This window comes from Ciconia boyciana, chromosome 5, assembly GCF_034638445.1.
Source record: "Ciconia boyciana chromosome 5, ASM3463844v1, whole genome shotgun sequence".
NCBI classification, from domain to species: domain Eukaryota; kingdom Metazoa; phylum Chordata; class Aves; order Ciconiiformes; family Ciconiidae; genus Ciconia; species Ciconia boyciana.
In genome coordinates this window covers 57,294,046-57,314,581 of record NC_132938.1, presented here as the reverse complement: position 1 = coordinate 57,314,581, position 20,536 = coordinate 57,294,046, and the positions used below count along the sequence as shown (strand labels likewise).

The 20,536-nt window shown below is 36.9% G+C and overlaps 1 protein-coding gene across 1 annotated transcript in view; it reads left to right on the top strand.

Annotated features, from left to right (window-relative positions):
• The window catches only part of TACR3 (tachykinin receptor 3), a 41,389-nt gene extending 21,649 nt beyond the window's left edge, over positions 1-19,740 (top strand). Inside the window, exons 4-5 of the mRNA XM_072862274.1 lie at positions 16,269-16,465; positions 19,425-19,740. Of these exons, the coding sequence (XP_072718375.1) occupies positions 16,269-16,465; positions 19,425-19,740 (513 nt within the window). The remainder of the gene's footprint in view (positions 1-16,268; positions 16,466-19,424) is intronic.
• The last annotated feature ends 796 nt before the right edge of the window (positions 19,741-20,536 follow it).

Genomic DNA, 20,536 nt, shown 5'->3' with positions numbered 1-20,536 from the left:
CTCAACAGAAGATGCCATTACCTTGTCCCAATAGGAAGAATACAGAAGAACAGAAAATACTCTCCTTAACTTTTATATCTTTTCTTTACAGTTCCCCTTACCTCTAACTATTAACTTTATGATAATACATCACTCTGCATCTTTTTCAGCAATTTTCATGATTCCTCCATACTTATGCCTCTGCCTGTATTCTTTGCTTCTCCTAACACAGCTTGAGGTGTCATCTCAACTTCTTACTGCAATGAAGATTGAGTAAAAGCCACATTTTTCTAATATCAAAATTGTTTTGCAAATTTGCATGTAAAAACAGAAAAAAACCCCAAATGTTTGCTAGTGACTCACAGTATTACAGGAATCACTAAAGAGATGGCCAGGTTTACCAGCCTAACTACATAAGGAAATTTTTAAAGTTTTATATATATAAATTTTGACAGCAAAAGTAGACATCCCATATCTATTTACAGTCAAATGCATCTATTTAATTAGTTAATACAGTATATGCAACACAGTGGAGGAGAAAATGAAAAAGTAGAAAACTTAAGACTTCCATCTGAAGAGAAAATAATATTCAAAACAATGTGGGACTGTAGGAATAATGATGTCACGGGAACCACTTCTGAATATGAATTTGAAATATTACATGGTGTCAGAAGCCAAATCAAGTAAGACAGCGGGACACACTTTTCCAGGTCAGGGTCAGAACGGTTACATGTCAATTCAAAAATCACTCAAAATTACTGTGTGAAAAGCTTTTACTAGATAAACAGAAATACCCAGGTGAAGTATTAAAGGACTACAAGTAAATATTACAAAAAGGCATCCCAACAATTTTAAATACTTTTCTGAAACACTTACATGAAATATTTCCCCTCTTTCATAGACTACAGAAGTAAGCAACAGGACAGGATCTGAACAAATGCTCTCTGTAAGAACTACTGCATGAACACTTCACATGTAGACACTCACACATATTTCTCTGTTTTGTTCTCTTTTTTTTTTTTTTCCTTTCATGGATTTAGAGAATGTCCAAAGAAGGGCAACTAAAATGATCAAAGGTCTTTTGAAGAGATTAAAATGGCCTGGACTTCTCAGTTCAGAGAGAAGGAAGTCAAGGGATGAGATGATCAAGGTTTACAGAATCACAAAGGTGATAAATAAAGTGACTGACGAACTGTTGATCACGAAATCCTGAAATACAAGAACTAATAGGAGATCACTTTAAAGCAGGTAGAAGAGAGAGTACTTTAAGAGAGGGTAATTTAAGAGTAAAGAGCTTCTGAGGCTCTCTCCTGCCAGATGCTATGACCTCAGAAGGTTCAGAAAGGGATTAGGCAAATTAACAGGCAATAAATTAATAAATAGATACTGAAAGGATGAAGCAGGGATGCACCCCTCTCCAATACAATTTTGGATGCTGGGGCAGTATTAGGAAAATAGAAGATGGAAAATGGCCAGGTTCATGGGATCTCCCTAAACAGCACCTCCTACTGCCACTGTCAGAGACGGAATAGTAGGATAGATGGACAACTGTCTGATCCAGGAGGAATTGTCCTATGTCCTTATGTTCCTTTTTTACATAGCAGTACAGCTATAAAAATATAGTTCAGCATATTATTCCTGACTTCTCACTGACTTTCAGTGCAACTAAAAAGGCAGATTTTCCTTTTTCCTTTGTTTTACCTACATATTTTTACCATTACATATGAATACATGACATGAAATAATGTTAATATACATTTTATACTACATTGCACAAAATAAGAAAAGCACTACTTAGAAATAATCATACTTTTGCTGGCATTAAAAGGTAGCTGACCAGGTCAGAATGAAAGAAAGAAACTGAATTGTTTACTACGGAGTAGTTTATTAAGGGGCAGATTTTGTTAAGTTAAAAAAAAAAAAAAAAAGAAGAAGCAAGAGAGTCAAAGCCCAAAACATTACAGTGTAGCATCAAAACTTGTGGAGCACTGAATTAATTATGAGCACCCACAAAGGCTGACACAGATTTGGAAAAGCAAGACCATACTCGTAATATAAAGCTTATTCATCAAAAATAGGTGATGAGAATATTACACTATGAACTCACATGTCACATGGTAAGCAATCCTGAAATCAAAGATCCTTATTGTTAACAAGCAACCACTAAGTCTAGACAGACAGACTAGTTAGATACTGCCCCATTCATAAAACCTCATGTGAAAGTTTGCATCCAGCCATAAGAAGCAAAATGTTTTGACACTCTGGGTCCAAGGATTTGTCTTGCATGTGACTTCCTATTTCCTGCCAACACCATCTTGAAACTCCACTTTTATCCTAGACATTTGTTCAGACTTCTTCAAGGTTGGAAAATAATTGCTACCCCAGGGGACTGCACAAAGACATGGTAAGTTTAATATCTTCCCAGTTATTTAAGCAATGCATCTTCTCCTAGCTTTTCCCAGCATGAGGACCAGCATTCCAATCTCCAGTAACTTATATGTTATATTCCATTTTCGAGATGGCATAAGGAAGTCAAACAGTTTAATATAACAGTTCAATATAACTTGATTATCCTAAATTCCATTAAAAACACCAGCTGCAATCAACTACTCTACACAGCTTTGTACTACAGACTTCAAGGGATAGCCAAATCTTCACAGCTGACATCTTAGTCTATACAGAATCATCACCTATGAATGTTTTTTAAAAGTCAGACAGTAATAACCACAGATTTTTTTTGCCTTTATTCAGGTAATGACCTACCAAGGCTGCACATGTGTCTAAATATTCACTTCTCCACGTTAAGTATGCAAAGAGAACCAAATTCTGGAGCACACAGATACAGGGGGAAGGCATCTGGGTTACAGCTCATCCAGACTGGCTGTGTAACAGCAGACTGTAGAAGAGACTTGTATTGCCACCACACCTTTCCCACCACTTATTTATTCATGGGGCATGAATGTTTCCACCTTGTAGATCCATTTGTGCTTGTGCTTCATGGACAGAAAGGACTGCCATGGTGATGCAGGAGCACTTTGCTTACATATTGACAAGGTGCCTACTCCAGAACTGTGCAAACATACACAAAGTGGCACATGCACTTCCCCCCGGGAAGGTACCCCTTCCCTTTGGTTGATTTTACATTTCTGAGAGTGATAAGTGAAACAACCTACACATTCTATCATGGGGTAATGAGGTGCAGAAATTCAACTTGTTATGAATAATATATACCTCCTGCCAAAAATAGGTGCCTGTGTCATTTTTTTGGTCCATCAGTAATCCTCTTCTGTAAATGGGTCTGCTCTTTGACTTTGCAGAGACTGACAATTAAAATAAAATGGAGAAGAAAAGATAGGGGTACGCTAGAACAGAAACGACAGAGAAAAGGAAGCTGGAGAATTAAACCCTATTTTAAGAACAGGTGGTCTCAGTGATCTAACAGACAATAGCACTATGGCTTATATTGTGTGGATGGCTATATTGCTCGACTATCTGAAATTTCATACAGTTACAGTTGAATTATCATTTATCCAAAATGCTGATGCATTATGAGAGCCTTGTAGCCCAAAGCTTTATCGTGGTGGAAAACCACAGCTGTACTTCAGTGCAGCCATTCATAAATTTAGCAAGCATTGTTCAGCACATTCAAAAAGCAAAAAGACTAAGTAATATCAGGGTGAAGGACAATTTACCCCAGCTAGCACCAGTTCTGTACATTCCACTGCTTTGTTGTCAGTCAACAAACAAAAAAAACAGAGATGCTTTTTAAGTATTCCAGTCCTTACATAGAAATGTCCACTGATTTATTCCTTAGGCACCTGAAGGTGTGACAAAAATACCACCCACAGTGGCAGCTTGTTATGCTCATACAATGTCTTTCCTCTACATGAAATACAAAGAATTGAACTAAAAGTTTCTGAAGTGATTAGCTCTGAATCTCTCTTTGTTTTCCCTATCATAAAACTAGTCTAACTTTATGATTTCATACTTTTAAGTCAGTCTCCTCTGAAGTTAGGCTCACCTAGTCATATATCTTAAATTTTATGAAACTACTCTAGAATTAAATCCATTTGAAGATTTTCATATCAATGAGACATGGCAAGTTTTAAACATCAGTTTTATCTGTGGTTGTGTTTGACGCTGTCACATTTCTTGCTTAAAGTAAAGAAAAAACAACCCAGGAAGAAGGAATTCTCAGGAGCTTTTAAAGGCTCTTCCAAAAGCAAACTCATCCCTTGTTTGCCAGACACTGGAAGATGTTGAACTGTGTCCAGAGCTTTCTCCACTTATTCCTTGAGTGTCAGTTTGTCTCTTTCAATATTAAAATGTTAAATGAAAACAGGACAGGAACCAGGCTCAGGGCCCAAGACCTGTCATCACAGGCAACCCTAACAGAATTCCTCTGATATAATCTTAAATCTCCATCTTAAAACCATTTTGCCTTCTGGATCACTACATCTAATGGAAAGTGTTCGAAAAATCTCACCACTCCTAGAGTTCCAGTTTCCAGGCTAAATCTATTTATGGACAGCTCTATTTATGCCATTATTTTCTGTTAGCTTAATTAATTACTTATTATCCCTCACTGGTGCCACATCTACAGATGTTTTTATAGCCATATCCTCTCTCAGCTGTTATTTACATTCATTGCATAAATGAAACGAGTGCTTCCCATCTTCTTTTATATAACAACTTCTGTATGCAACAAGTGACCAAAACCAGACAAGGAATGCCAGCAATGAAGTCTCACCATGGTCCTACACAGTGGTAATAACACCTTCCTGTCTCCATTGAAAATGCCTCATCTGGAACATCCTAATATCTCATTTATTCCTTTCATTAAACTGATGACCTGCTCATGCTGTAATGAATCAGTATATCTGTCTCCTCCTCATTTGTTCACAACAGTTCATTCCATAACTCACAGCAGAAAATTTTATTAGTCCTTAATTCAGCAGATCCCAGAATTTTTCCAAATATGATCCTACCTATGGATGAACAGTGTAAAACAATCCCCAAAACTAGCACAGTACCAATCCAGCAGTTTCTATCTGCTCTGTGACCCCATGTCACTGCCATGACCCCACTTAGAGACACAATCACTACAGGGACCACACTAGGTACATGATTAGCACTTGGAAGTTGCATTTCTCCTCCTGCAGTTCTTCAACACCCAAGTTCTTCCTCTGCGATGCCTCTGTAGCAGCAAAGCTGCACAAAAGTGTGTTTTCACCAAACTTACTTGGCACACTCTTTTTCTTCTGTGGTAAACTGCTCAGTAAATACATTAAAAGAGGCCGATCTCAAGACTGGCACTTACAGAATATATCCTGGTTTGGAGGGAGGTTAGTATTAAATATTTTCTAATAAAAAATGTTTCTCTCCACTACCTTTCCAGTGGAAAGTGTTTCCCAAATCGTGCTCGGTACTGAAATGCAACAGGTAAAAGTTACTTGCAAAAATTAATAACTAAAGATAGGTTTCCTCTGATTCTGCTTCAGGGGACCTCTTACTATGATATCCTTAACTCTGACAAGTTATGGCAAGTATGAAATATCCTTGTTAACAGGGTAAATGCAAACCAATCCTAATAAAGCTAGAGCCTGACTTCACAAACTGTTACACGTGCCTAAAACTGGTTTTGTAACACTGTAGATGAAGTTATACACATAGCATGCTTCTTAGCGTGCTTCCTATGAAGCACTAATGGTAATTCTGTCTGTTGTTCTTCTCTATGGCTCTGCATGGGTGAGTCAGCACTGGTCATGAAGTGGACTATTGGACCAGACCGTAAATGTTCGTGTTCCACTAACGTTTTGAACAGTTGTCCTATACCCATAAAGACAGATACCCTGTCAGGCTCACCAGATTGCTAGTAACACAATAGTAAAAGTCACTACTTGCAAGTAATTGCTATTACAGTTAAAAGCTTGCAGAATAGGGATTTTTTTTTACCTTATTTTCTCATAAGCTTAACAAAAGCTTGTAAAGGGTAATAAGGGCCAGGATATCATATGAATATCTGTCTGGTGAAAATACCAGCAGAAGAAGACATCTTTTCCTATTTGGATCAGTAATACATTCCCATAGCTATTATAATTCTCAACCAGAATACAGAGTATTGACAGGAAAACTCGATTTGGGCATTTTTATTTACCATTAATTAAATTCTTAAATGCTTGCACAATCAACACATTAATGACAATGTATGACCCCCTCCCTAAACACATACACACACAGAGGCTTTTTTCCAGCAATACGAGGCAGCATAAACAATACTCTGAGAAAACTTTTTTTTAAAAAACGTTTTAAATAGTTCTGTGTCGTGGTTTAACCCCAGCCAGCAACTAAGCTCCACCCAGCCGCTCGCTCACTCCCCCCCAGTGGGATGGGGGAGAGAATCGGAAGAGTAAAAGTGAGAAGACTCATGGGTTGAGATAAAGACAGTTTAATAGGGAAAGCAAAAGCTGTGCATGCAAGCAAAGCAAAACAAGGAATTCATTCCCTACTTCCCACGGGCAGGCAGGTGTTCAGCCATCTCCAGGAAAGCAGGGCTCCATCACGCATAGCGGGTACTTGGGAAGACAAACGCCATCACTCCAAATGTCCCCCCCTTCCTTCTTCTTCCCCAGCTTTACATGCTGAGCATGGCATCGTATGGTGTGGAATAGCCCTTTGGCCAGTGGGGGTCAGCTGTCCCAGCCGTGTCCCCTCCCAGCTTCTTGCGCGCCTGGCAGAGCATGGGAAGCTGAAAAGTCCTTGATTTAGTGTAAGCACTACTTAGCAACAACTAAAACGTCCCTGTATTATCAACACTGTTCCCAGCACAAATCCAAAACACAGCCCCATACTAGCTACTGTGAAGAAAATTAACTCCATCTCAGCTGAAACCAGGACATTCTGTTAAACCCTTTCCATTCTGTTAAACCCTTTCTGTTAAACCCTTTCCGAGTATATGTACTGAATACCTACTGAAAATGTAGGGAATGAGCAAAATAATTCTTAACGTTGTGTATCATAATTTTAATTTTATAGTCTCACTCGTCACATGCTTAGCAGTTGCCTAGGGAAAGACCGGCACAGGAGGCACTAGAGAATTATTTTCGTTGCATGTTAAAACCAAAATATTCTTCACAGAGCTATTTTATGGGCTTAGAACTTTGGAAAAACAGGGTTCATATTTTCTCCTTTTCAGGATTTTTTTTTCCCGGGAATTTGTTCTCTTTTTAATAATTTGCCCACATTTTGAACAAGTTTTCTTACTGAGGTAAAAATAAAGTCAGACCTCCTGATCATTTTCTGAACAGCGTTAAAACACTGAAATATAATGAAATTACTGGAAGCTTCCCTGCTCTGCTCTCTATCTACCGAGTACCAGCTTCCATTCATTGTCTCAAGTTTTCCTAAAACTCAGCTATGAACTGTGAACACATCACTCCACACTCATCATCCGTGCTTCAAGCAGCAACCACAGGGGAGTAAAAGAACTGTAAATTCTAAAAATGGCTTTATACTGTGCATAAACCTTGCACAGTGCATTTGCTGACAGACTGATGCAAGTTTTCTGGTTAAAACTTTCTTACAGAAGAGCTGGCAACAACTCCAGGTCAGGGGCAGAGTTAACAGACTGGTTCTGCATGATCAGTGAGTAGGCTCAGGATTGTGCACTTAGAATTTCTATGACGTTCCTCCTCTCTATTTCTATATTTCTGATCACTTGTGGCAGAAAATTCATGTGAAATGTTAAGTCTAGTCACAGTCCTAGGGCAAAAATTTTTGTTTAGTAATGCCTCATATTTGTAAGAATGGAAGTAACACTGGATTAAACAGACCAAAAATTTCAACAAAGCACTCCAATTGTTAGTTAACTCAGTGTGGTTTTAAATGTATTGCTGAATTGAACTATACATGTTCCTTAATAATAAAACCAAGATACCTACCGGAAAGACAAATTAAAACCAAATCTGTCTCTTTTTCAAAATTTAAATTTTAAGCATGGAGATTATGATCTCCATGTTTAAAACTATGGAGTTGAGTTTTTTTAAGACAGCCTTCATTTCCTCTGTGCAGTTCTCCCCAAGTTCAAGTTTGGGACAGATAACCTTAATATTCCACGTTCAGGACAAAGTATCTTCTTTAAGTTCTAAGCAAATTCTTTCACCAGCATACAAACAAACCTTGAAAACCTCAGAAGGTCTTTTGTTGTCTCTGAATGTGTGTCATGTAATCTGCAAAGTTATCCCATTACATATATTAAATTGTGACCACATGTATAGCCCTGTGTGTGTGTGTGTGTGTATAGAGAGAGACAGACACACACAGATGAGAGAGAGCTCATAAGAAGCCCCTTCCTCATTGACTCCCTGTAAGGAAGTCATGAACAAATTAATTTTAGCATGAGTTTTGAGTCTGTTGAGCTTTCTGGAATGGTGCCCAGTGCCTGTGTAGTGAAAAGTCCAGGGAACCTGGCACAGATCAGTCATTTTGAAGGACTGCAGTGTCGAGAGCTGTATATTCAGCACAGCAGAACTGCAGTTCCAGTATTGCACTTACACACTTTTACATTCATTACCTGTTGCTATTCATGTAAAAGAAAGACATAATTTCAGCACGTCTTTTTCTGAGTTAAAGTGGAAGGAATGTGGCTACTTCCTTAAGACTTAGCGTGACAGACCTCACTAAACTCCTGCTACAGCATAAACTTACAAAGAGGAAACCAGATGAAACAGCCCAGAGACATCACAAATGGTGGCAGGAGCTGAACTGCAGAGAACCTTCAATACTCCAAAAGTGCTTTTTAGAAGCAGGTGAAAATGATCACCTACACACAGAGGGGTGTCTGTGTTATGGCTGTTGATACCTCCACTTAACAAATTTAATCCTTTAACTCAAGTACTTCATGCTTTAAAAGTTTCTGTACTGCAACATTGTAAACAACCTATTCAAAGCATCTTTATGTCATTACTCATTTTCTGTGGTGGATAGAAAGAGTTTATTTGATTTCTACAGGCTTTGGAGCAGGTTTCCGAGGAAACAGTTTCAGCCACCCTGGCATGGGTCAGCTCAGACCTTATTCCACAGGAGTATCAAACCAGTGCAGTAATGATCAGTGTGTTGACCATTATGGCCAAGTAGCGTAGTACTTTAATACTTGAAGAAATGCTAAAATGTCTATACAAAAGCAGAAATAGCAGATGCTGTCAGGACAACGACACTTCTGACACTTTTTAGCAAGAATAATTGACCAGAGCATATACCACCTTTTTACTGACCAAACATTTCCAAAATGTTCTGTATGTGAGTTACAAGTCTACTTCTCCTAACAAATTCATAACCTTGCACAGTCATTTGTGGAATAACAAAAATAAACTAAGTGCATCAAATGCAAAATATGCTTCAGGCATCACTGACATTAGCAGTTTCCTTTCAACTCAATTTAAATTAAAATAGGACTGAGGGGCATTATTTTTTTAGTTTGTTTTTTTCTTAGGTCGTAATAAACACTTTTGCTTCGACCTTTGAAAGGAAAGATGTTACTACCATTGCAAATGCATAATTATTATGGCAATAAAAGAACAGCTTTAACTGTTTTTTTTCTGAACAGAATTTTGCCATGCATTTTAAACAAGTGCAGTCCAGGAATAATTCATTTCATGTTCAGGCAACACAATTTTATTCCTATCAACAGAAAAGAGAAGAAAGAGGTTTTTCAAACTATATATTAAATAATCTGCATTCTTTCCCATGATGTTCTTGTGCCAAAATTATAGAGAAATATGGTAAACATGAAAAGGTTTCTAATGATATAAATAACTTATTTAATTCCCCTAAGTGAACAAGCTGAAAATAAAACAATCCAAAAGACTGTACGCTTTCCATATGAAATAAGAGCCTGTGCTCCTGTTTTGAAGATAACCAAAGGTACTCATCTCATTTTAGGTTCAAGAGGGCAGTTTCCATTGATAGGAGCCCACATAAAGCAGACCACGTTTAGGGATACTTTTGCATAATTCATTGGCATAATTCAGCACGGCCTTTGTTTATTGCACTGTTCAATATAAGGTCTAGTTTTCAAGAGAAAAAAATTCACGTGTCAATTCTTCTGAAGTCTTATATGGAAAATTCAAGTGAATCTTAAAACATTGGCAAGGCTCTGAGAGAGCTTTCAATGAGGATTAAAGGTCCTAGAACATTTTCAGAATTGTGGCAGAAAGTAGACTTAGGAACCAACTACTCCTATTGGGAAAACAAAAGAAGAAATGATTATTTTCATTCCCCCACACAAAATCTCATCTCTGCTTGGAAGCACAGAAGTGAAGTGTGCCCCACTACTCATTCCAAGTCATATCTACAGAAGGAAACTATTGTAAAATAAGTGATGGTGTGAATTTTAACTACAAAAGCACTAGATCAGCTTTTTCACTTTTTTTCAGCACTAGATCTCAGGTGGATAACCATATCCAGTAATGCCAACCCCACAACAGCCACTCAGTCATTTTCTAAAGAATATAAACTTCTTATGCTACTCCATGCTGAAGACCAAGGCGATGATACAAGGACACCTACCTTTACTTTTCATCTAGGTTACAGAAAAAATCTCTTTTAGTTTGAGCCACAGACATTAGCATATTGTCTCATATCTAACAATCTCCTGTGAGAAATGAAGACATCTCTTTTAGATAAAGTAATGTAAGACTTGTGGCAACTTTTCCTCCCTGCCCCCAATCAGATGCTTGTAAAATCATGCCTTCTCAAGGGAAAAAGCCTGAGCAAAAGATTTACCCCTTTTCTTCAGTGGAATAGATATTTCTTGACATGTTGAGAGAATCTTAAAGTCACTGTCAAAGCTGTTTTCTATGCAACATTAGAAAAGTATCATTTAAAAATGGCAGTAGCTAAGACCGTTCATGAAAATGTCAGAATTGCTTTGATTTGGGGGGGACCCCACATTTTAGCATTTGTAAGACAAGCAATCTGATTCAAAGCTACTTCGTACTAGAACAGAATATCTTTTTCAACTTTACAGCTTAAATTAAGTGATTGTGAACTCTGTCTGCAGCAAGGGATTATGCAAACTGAAATGAAAAGTAGTTTCTTTATTTCAAGCAACTGAGAAAAAATGGATGGAAAGTATAAGTCAGAAGAATAAAATTATTTGTTGAGCACTGGAATTGACTTACCTGACTGAAAGAATTCCAAGCTCTCAGATTCTTTCTCCTTCTAAATGTGCATCTCCTTCAGCTATTAAGGATCTATCCTTTCTATGGGCTAAAAGCGCATAGAAAATCCCTGAGCTTGTCAAAATTATATGAAAACCCACAGCACTTGGTATCTTAGAAATAAGTCCTATCACTGTACTAATACCAGTAGCATTACCTTTGAATCTTAATTTTCTTGCAAAAGACAGATAGTTTACTCCAGCTAAGCATTGTTGAGAAGCAAGAGACATAATGGTGTTCCCTTCTGTCTGGTGCTTAGTGCACAAGTGCCACGTTTGTCCCCAGGATTGGGAAGTGGATTTACTGATTGCATCCTAACACATTGGGAGAAATACTTTGTGCAGTGTTCATTTGGTACTTTACTTCTTCCAAAAGAGCACGGAGCAGAGAGAGAAACACCTTATGACTCCCTGAGATGATTTGTGAACTGTGTTTAAGTTGTATTCACATGGACAAATAATATCCATGAGTGGGTAAACCAAGACATTCTTATACTGTATGGGGTCTCAAAGTATTTGCTCTGCTTCTCATTTACATCTGCATAACACCTAGAAGTAAAAGTTCTGAAACTCATGAAGTTATAGTGTGTGATATTGGTGCAAATGAAATCAGAAGCCAAATTCCTGACCTTGTAGAAGCAGCAATATCAAAGATGACTTAGAAAGGCAATAAGGAGCTGCAGAGCAGATTGAAAAGGAAACAATTCCCTGGCCTAAGTCTTACATATTGACGGCAAATCAATGCCTTGCAATGTGAATTGCTATAGCCCCTCCAGCATCAACTGAGTCTCTCATAAAAGTATATTTTATTCCTAATCTTTCAAGAGCTGTTCTCAATGATACATCTAAATCAGACTCATTTTTCTAGCTACTTTTCACGCAAAATAAAAACAGGAGGAAAAAAAAATGCATTTGCTGCTCTTTGCGAGTGTAGCAGAATCTGTTAGCTGCTTTTCACTTTTACTGCTTCAAATGTTTCACAACAAAAACAAACCTGCAAACTCCAACTCCAATGAACTTATGTCTGTTTGGTTCCTTTAAATACATTTTTTTCTCATTGCATATAATTCATTAATGAAAGAATGTTTCCTACTCAGAGAGGAAGAATTTAAAGGAACAGGCAAGACTACAAAGCACATAAATTAACTTTTTTTATAGACATAGTTTTTCTTAGACATATACAGAAGTACATCAACATCAGCAGAACACGTTGATGAAAATCAAAATATAAAATACTTCGATTTTGCATCATATTCCAAATCTAGCCTCAAGACTTGCCTAAAGGTTGCACAACTGAGAGATTCAGTACAACTCATTTTAACAAAAGTCCTGGAACAGAAAAAAACCCCCTTTCCTCCGGCTATGCTGCCCGCAATACACAAAGGGAGATTGAACAGAACACCAGGGCAAAACGGTGCCACTGGTACACAAGTTGGTGATGTTCACTGCAATCACACATTTTGGAAAGCTCCGTGGTGAAATGGTGGCAGGAACAGAGATAGACATTAAGCACAAATGAATTCAGTAATTTTCTGGATTGCTTGCTTCAGAAATGCTTCCTAACACATAAGAGCAAACCCTTATTAATGAATGTTATGCAACCCAGAACAGAGGAGAAAGCAACTGAAAAAATGGTAATATCTCAAAAAAATAAAGCAGAACAGGCATATTAAAAAGAAGCAAAATAAAAGAATTTTATATTGCCAGAGCCACAGGTCTAAGTACTCCAAACAATAAAATTCATTGAGGGTCTCTTTTATACTCTTCAGTTGAACCTGCAAAGTGTCATTGGAAATTTTTTCGTGAAACATCACAGTGTACTGGGAGGAGACAATCAGGCTTTTGCGGCAAATTCATACTTGGCCTGTTTCACTTATTTTCCCTGTGCCCTAATTGAGCTTAACAGTTTACTGGCACTCATTCATCAGGATTTATACCAAGTAAAATCAAGGTGCCCTGGCTTTATAGACCTTGAAGGCAGTTTCTGTTCACAGTTATTGATATCATCAAGAAATGAAACTTAACGCTGGAAAGACCAAGGAAATGGACAAGAACCACAGCCATAAACTGTAAGGTATGGCCTTGCACGCTGTGTGTGCCTGTCTCTGAAAGAGGAAAGAAAATTGGGAATCATCTCCCTCCTTTCTAGTTTCCTCTTATTATTCTTTTCCTCCATTTCTGCCAGCATATAGATATTCTTAGGTGATGAAATGAAGACAGAATAGTGCTTTTTGATTCCTCTCATAAATTCTGTGGTTGACTTCAAATTCAACTGTAACTGCCCTGTGTTTCAAACAATTTTATGCCACGCAGACTTGCAACATCTCACTTGTCTTCTCCTTAGGAAATATGTCAATGAGTGCATTGTACTATATAAATACTCAAAAGAATGACGACTCAACCTTGACTTTTCTTAAACGTCCCTTTTTGCTGGAAAAATTAGCACTTTTTTGTTCCAGGAAAAAATACTTTACACATTAATAAGGAAACCTCATTGCATGTCTCCCCCTAAATATGCATATATCAGTATATTACCATTCACTTCAGTGAAACTCAGACTGATATAGCCTTATCTGAGAGGAAAATGATACTTCAAATTTTTAGGTAATTTTTGCTATTTAGGAAAAATGGCTGCAAACCTGAATGATTAAGAACGTAGCATGCTTCACTGTCTGTCATTCCAGTGACCTGTTACTTCACAAATTAAATCAAACACTAATGGCCATCTAAAATCATCTTTTGCTTGTCTAGTTTAACTACTTGCTTCAGAAATTTCTGCTTTCATTATGATGATGTCTTAGTATTTAATCATGGATTTCCAGACAGAAACAGCAAGAAGAAAATTTTATGCTGATTTCATTGTTTTTAAAGATGAGTGTTTTGTTTTAAACAAAACAGTAACCTTGCAGGAAAGATATGATTTTCTGGGGGTGATCTGGCATTTTTCATTTAAAAACTTAAAAAACCAAAAAGTTAAAAGGTTTAAAATAAGAATCAAATTGCCTGAAATTGTGACAAAAAAATTTCAGTTGAGGATTTTCTTTGGTTAAATAGTTATTATACTTAATTATAGTAAATAGTTATTAATACCATCAATAGTTATTTTTGGAATTCTCTTTCCCTGAAGAAAACCTGAAATATTACATTTGGGTTAAAACAAAACTTAATTCATTTTGTGTTAATTTTTGAGTGCAGCAGTTGAAATCAAAAAGCTATTATTTGTACAGCCTGTGAATGTTTATTAGCTTTAAGAGACCTTTAAGTAGACTCTTGAAGTACTGCTTGCCTTGCCCTTTGATATAACACAGAAAACTGGCCAATAAGAATTTGGATGTCAGAAAAAAGACAAACAACTTTCTTTTGAAAATGTTGCTAACACAATTTAGTATGCCAAACTGGCAACCTGCACTCTTACTGTGATTTCTAGCAGCTCTGGGGCATGAGTGACACAGTGTTCAACCAGATTAAACTACATTTATTGCTGGAAAGCTCCACTGTTTCAGTTCTTAAGCACTGTACGATGAAATTTTCAGTATAAATACGGATTTGCCTGATTACACTTTGAAAATACAACATATTTTTACGGCATCCTTTCAGATATATAATTTAGTCCAGAAATGTCTATTCACATAGTCACAACCTCCTCCCTCCCCCAAAAAACATCTCATATACAGCCCCATATACATTTACACATGCCTAGATATAGACATACAGATGTACACTCACCAGAGGTGAAAGTGATATGTTTTGGTGTGTTGCCTTCCCTAATAACACTGATCTTCCTTCTGCAATGATTTACAGTTAACTGATGAAAAGTGCTTTAGAAGAACCAAATATTCATTATGTTGTTGTATGTGTGGACAGATGCCCCTTTTGGATCTTTAAATGATGACTGGTATATGTATCAGTAATAATAAGCATTCTCATAAGCAAAACGTTGTACAGCCAGCAGGAAAGCCTGTAAACTTCTGCCAGATACTAAATGAAAAATTGCTTTATGTTTCCCACAGGAAGATGTAATATGAGTTAAGGATGGCACCATGACATTTATATGTAAAATGATTTAATTACGCTAGATGAAATTTTATCAAAATATCAACCTAAGACATGTAGGTATGGGAAATTTCAGCTCTTTTTTTTTTCCTGGCAAAACCACAAACAGTAGGAAACAGCACCTTGTACAGAGAAATGAAAGGAACTGTTGATAGCAATCCCTATTATTCCTCAGTATGCACAGTACAAATGAACAAGAGACCTCCCAGCACAGACCTATCATGTCTGGTTTCATTTTACCTACAAAAAGAAAATCTGTTGTGTAAGCATGTGACATATTTTGTTGAAAATGGTAGCTGGGCTAGTATTTAACATAGCCGAAGAGGGAAAGACAGAAGTGAAAATTTTACATAGCTCATAACTTTTCATCTTGCATTTCAAGCACAAAGCAGAGCTCCTCTTCATTTGTGCTTAATGGAAACTATGGAAGCTAACAGGTGTTACGATGCCTGCAGAAAACAACAAATAACGATCACCAGCCAAGGAAATTGTTAGCCTCTGAAGCTAAACAGGATACTGCAGTTGCTCATTTCCTACAACCTAGTGTTTACTCAAATCACATCTAATAACTGGGGACAAGGAATATCCTTGCGGACCACAACAGAAAAAGACACCAGGGTCAATAAAGGCCAAAATGACGTGTCCAAATAAATCACCCTGTAACCATATTCCATTATTAGGTATACAGAAAAGAGTAATATTTTAGATAGCCAAATATAAGTAAGCAAATACATTTCTTGGAAGAATCAATACAAATAAAGTTAGAGAATATTTTCATGTTATTTTCCTTAGGAAAAGGAGGATCTCCAGCCAAGGGCGGGGGGGGAGAGAGAGAGACAAAAAATAAACACAAATTTAGGAAAGTCAGATTAAAAGGACAATTATATAAAGGCATATTTATCTTTGCTTTGACTAGCTTTAATAATCAAATGCAAGAAAATTATTAATGGATGTTGAAATGCTAGTCCAAATGAAAAAGGCTAAGGTATAAAATAGTATTATTACTTCCTTCTTTCAGGTGGTAAAAATGATGATTGTGGTTGTGCTCACATTTGCCATCTGCTGGCTGCCCTACCACATTTACTTCATAGTTACTGGGATCTATCAACAATTAAATCGGTGGAAATACATTCAGCAAATCTATTTGGCCAGCTTTTGGCTTGCCATGAGCTCTACAATGTACAATCCCATTATCTACTGCTGTCTTAATAAGAGGTAAGAGCTGGTTATGAAACAGTTGGTATGCATAACTTCAGTGAGAATATAAATGGTTTAAATGGAATAAAAGACAAAGAATTTTCACTTGAATAGTTTTCAGTTAGTGGGAAAGAAAACAAAACAACAAAAAACCCCTTCCTTTAGGTTTGTACTTGAAATTAATCCCAAAAAACCAAATGTGCACTTCCAGTACATACTTTGGTCTACTTAAAATTTCAGACCAAAATTCAGTATTCAGGAACCAACCCTTCCCGTTTCCATATGCACAATTTAAAATGTATAGCAGTTTAATATTTTTTGGCTTGCAAAACATTAAAATAAAGAAGTAAAGCCAGTCATTAGTGATATACAGTGCAATCTGTATGCTCACTAACTAATTGTAGCCACAAATTTGTTTTGCAGTGCTGGAAGGATATAATATAAAATGTGATTTACTGTGTATTTTGTACCTCACCATCAGATTTCTACTGAGCTCTGTAGCAGGCTGATAAAACAAATATTTATATTCTCATTACTCAATAGTAAATTACAGTACTGTTTGACAGCAACGCATTATGCTCTGAATTTCAAAGGCACTGCACTTGTTGAGTTTGGTGAGATTTTACGGATATTTGGCAGTTTGAGACTACTGGATTGCAGAATGAACTCATGTTTTTCATTTCAGCTTGTAGGACCAGGATCTAAACAAACATCATCCTGGCCATCCTATTTTTCAGTATTTCTTCTAGTATTACTGGATAAAGATCACCAAGAACAATGAATTAGTTTACAAACTCAGTCAGTATGAATCAGTATTGAATAAGTAATCTTAAATACTATTTGAAATCTCTTTTGAATGAGCAGCCAGTGTCAAGTTTAATTGCTGACAAGCTTTATAGCAACTTTGTTAAATATTTATAAAACCCCAGTAAAGATCATGCAATACCTGCCAAAAGGAGTCTAACAAAAAATGAAGTGACCAAATCCTGCTGAGTTTTTCTTGATGTAAAAACACCGGAGCCTGCCTCCTTGATGAGGATAGCTTATGATGCTTAACATTCATAGTCTTTTAAAACATCAAGGTAATGCCTGATTTCCTACAGCCTTCTGCTGCTTTTGATCATTCACAACTGTTTAAAGAAGAGGTAAAGTTTTAGTATGCCAGAACAAAATCCTAACTCAAATGGCACATTTCCCATTAATTTCAACAGAAACCAGATTTCACTGGGTGTCCAGTGTCTGCAAAATCAAAGGCGAGGAAGAACCAGGCCTCATATTTTCTCAATTACTACCATAAACCCTCTAAAACATTGCCATTTTCTTCAAAAACTTTTCATGGCAGAATTACAAAAGACATTATTCATAAAAAATTAATATCTCTGATGTGGCTTATGCTGACACTTGTACCTTGTAAAATTAAATATCTGGATTAAAGAATACAAATCAACAAAAATTTCATAATTTTGAGACACACTAAAAGTCACCTTCTTCAGAATTCAATGCAAGAATGAAATATTGGTGAAAGTTTTCATATAATTAAGTTCCATATTGAAATCAAGAAGCCTGAATGTCTGCTTCCTTTTCATGCGGTAGGAAAATACAGCCTGTTGCTGGGAGTCAGATCAATTAATCCAGTATTGTTACCTCTGATGGATCTGGTATCAGAGTGAGTTACACCACCTATCCCCAGCCTCATCTTCCAGGCTAATTAGGATATTACTTATGTATCTATATAAAGAGAGCGTTATTTCAAGAGGAAGAAAAAACATGCCCTAAATGAGAAAGAGGATAGAAGGCAAGACAAAAAATAATACAGTTTAAAGATGTTTAGGTTTTACAGCTTCCTTCACTAAATCCATTTCCATCAGAGGTTCCTTCTATATTTTTCATAATGTGGACTGCATCTAAACAGAGGAATGCTGAATAGCAAGCTACCTGCTCATTTGTCATCATGTGACAGCTGTGGCAAACTTAAAAAATTGAGGAGGAAAGAAAGTTATTCTGTAAGATCCGTCAACTTTCACTGAAAACTTAATCTAAATTTTTATCTGTAGTCATCACTGTGGCAGCTGAACCATTGCTCCAGAAAGCTTACAGACAAAATAAACACAGCTGATTGTTAAAACAAAAACAAGAGAAGCAAGACAAGTGAGAAAGTCTGGTAAGTTTTAGGTCTAGGTGAAAAGGTGTTCTTTTTCAGGTTATACATAAATATACACTGAATTGGTTTTTTCTAATATATTTAACCTCTATTTCTGGAAACACATACACACAAAAAGTAATAATAGTCTTTATAGTAAAACTCTGCCTCTGAATTGAAATAAAAAGAACCCTGTATGAATATTGCAAGCACTAATGTGCTAAAGCTTCAGAATTCCTATTTATACATTGTTCACATTCAATGTTTAACTTTCTAGGATCTTCTTTAATTATTACAAATTATTTTCCAAATATTTTATATGAACAATTATTGGTCATTACATCATTCTCATTTTAGCATCTCTGTTAGAGAGGGAAACACAGTACAAGTATTGGAATCTGGAAGCTGGGGTGATATTTTAGAGAAAAGAATGCTACAAAATTTCTTGCCGAGTGAAGACGAAAATATAGGTGCAGATTCCATCATAGGTCAAATCAAAACAATTTCTGTGAAGACAGTGCTATGAAACCTGGTGTTTGTTTATTTAGGCATGGGCAAAGGAAGGGAAATGGAGTATCAGGGAAATACCAATGTAAAAATGCAGGGAAAGTATGTAGAAAATCAGAAACAGAAATGAGCAGTTAGCACTGTTTTTTTACCCTACTCGGACTTTAGTCAAGCAAACTTCCACTAACTTCACCACAAACAGGATTAGGGGCAAGATAATTAGCTGAGCCAGTGTCCTGTATATGTTTTCAGCATGGTATATGTTTTCAGATGAAGGCCTGTGGCTGGCTCTCTCAAGCACAGGCTTTCACCAAGCATCCTTCTTCCCAGGTTCCGAGCTGGCTTCAAGCGAGCTTTCCGCTGGTGCCCCTTCATTGAGGTGTCCAGCTATGATGAGCTAGAGCTCAAGGCAGCCAGGTTCCATCCCACCCGGCAAAGTAGCCTATACGCTGTGTCCAGAATGGAGTCCAGCATGACAGTGGTGTTCGACACTAATGATGGAGACAACACCCATGCCAGCCGTAAGAAAAGAGCAGCTCCAAGGGACACGAGTTTCAACGGCTGTTCACGGAGGAATTCCAAGAATGGCTCCACAGCCTCAAGTCTCATCGGTTCACTGCACACATCCGTAAATGATTATTCCTAAGCATTTCATGGTGACAGTTGCTAGAAGGGCAGCACTGGACAATGCTCTCCTACTTTGGGGCTAGATACTCCTACCACAGGAAAGCAAACACAATTCCACTGATGAACCCTAGCTATAAATATTGTGAGACTTTTAGGCATCGCTTACTTTTCTGCTTTGGAGAGAAGGAGGAATTTAAAGACATACGTATGCATCAGTCCGAAAGCACAGTCGCACCTTATACATGGCAATGGTTGTAGGGATTATCTAAAATAAGCCAACGGCACGAAAAACATTGTTTCAGCTGTATTTGACCTGTGGCATTTATGTTTCACTTACTGAAATATAACAGGCTCCTTTACTTATTGAAGTTGAAATGTACGATGCTTTCTACTATGAGTGTATTAATTTTACATTAAGAAAATTACATAAGATCTGATTAAAAAATTCTTTATAATGAAGGCCTAATGAGCCCCAAGTCTATTCAGTTGTTTTACAATTTATACCTATTCCCAGGCAAATAGACAAAATTAAGTTCACGTGAATGAAGTTCAGCTCTGTCTGCAGCAGTACAATTTTTCAAATATGTATGAAAAATGGTTTTTTAAAATGGAGAAAATCTCTAAGAGACTAAGTTAAATTCTACCAAAGTTTCTATATTAGTGAACATTAGACTCCAATGGAATGTGTACTTCTAGGAGGATGTATTGCTTAGATGAATGTCCTATAGCTTTGTATCTTAGTGCTAAATGCTTAGTGCTAATCTTCCTCCAGTGACCCTAACAGGAGCTTTGTGATTGACTTTAGAAAGGTCAAA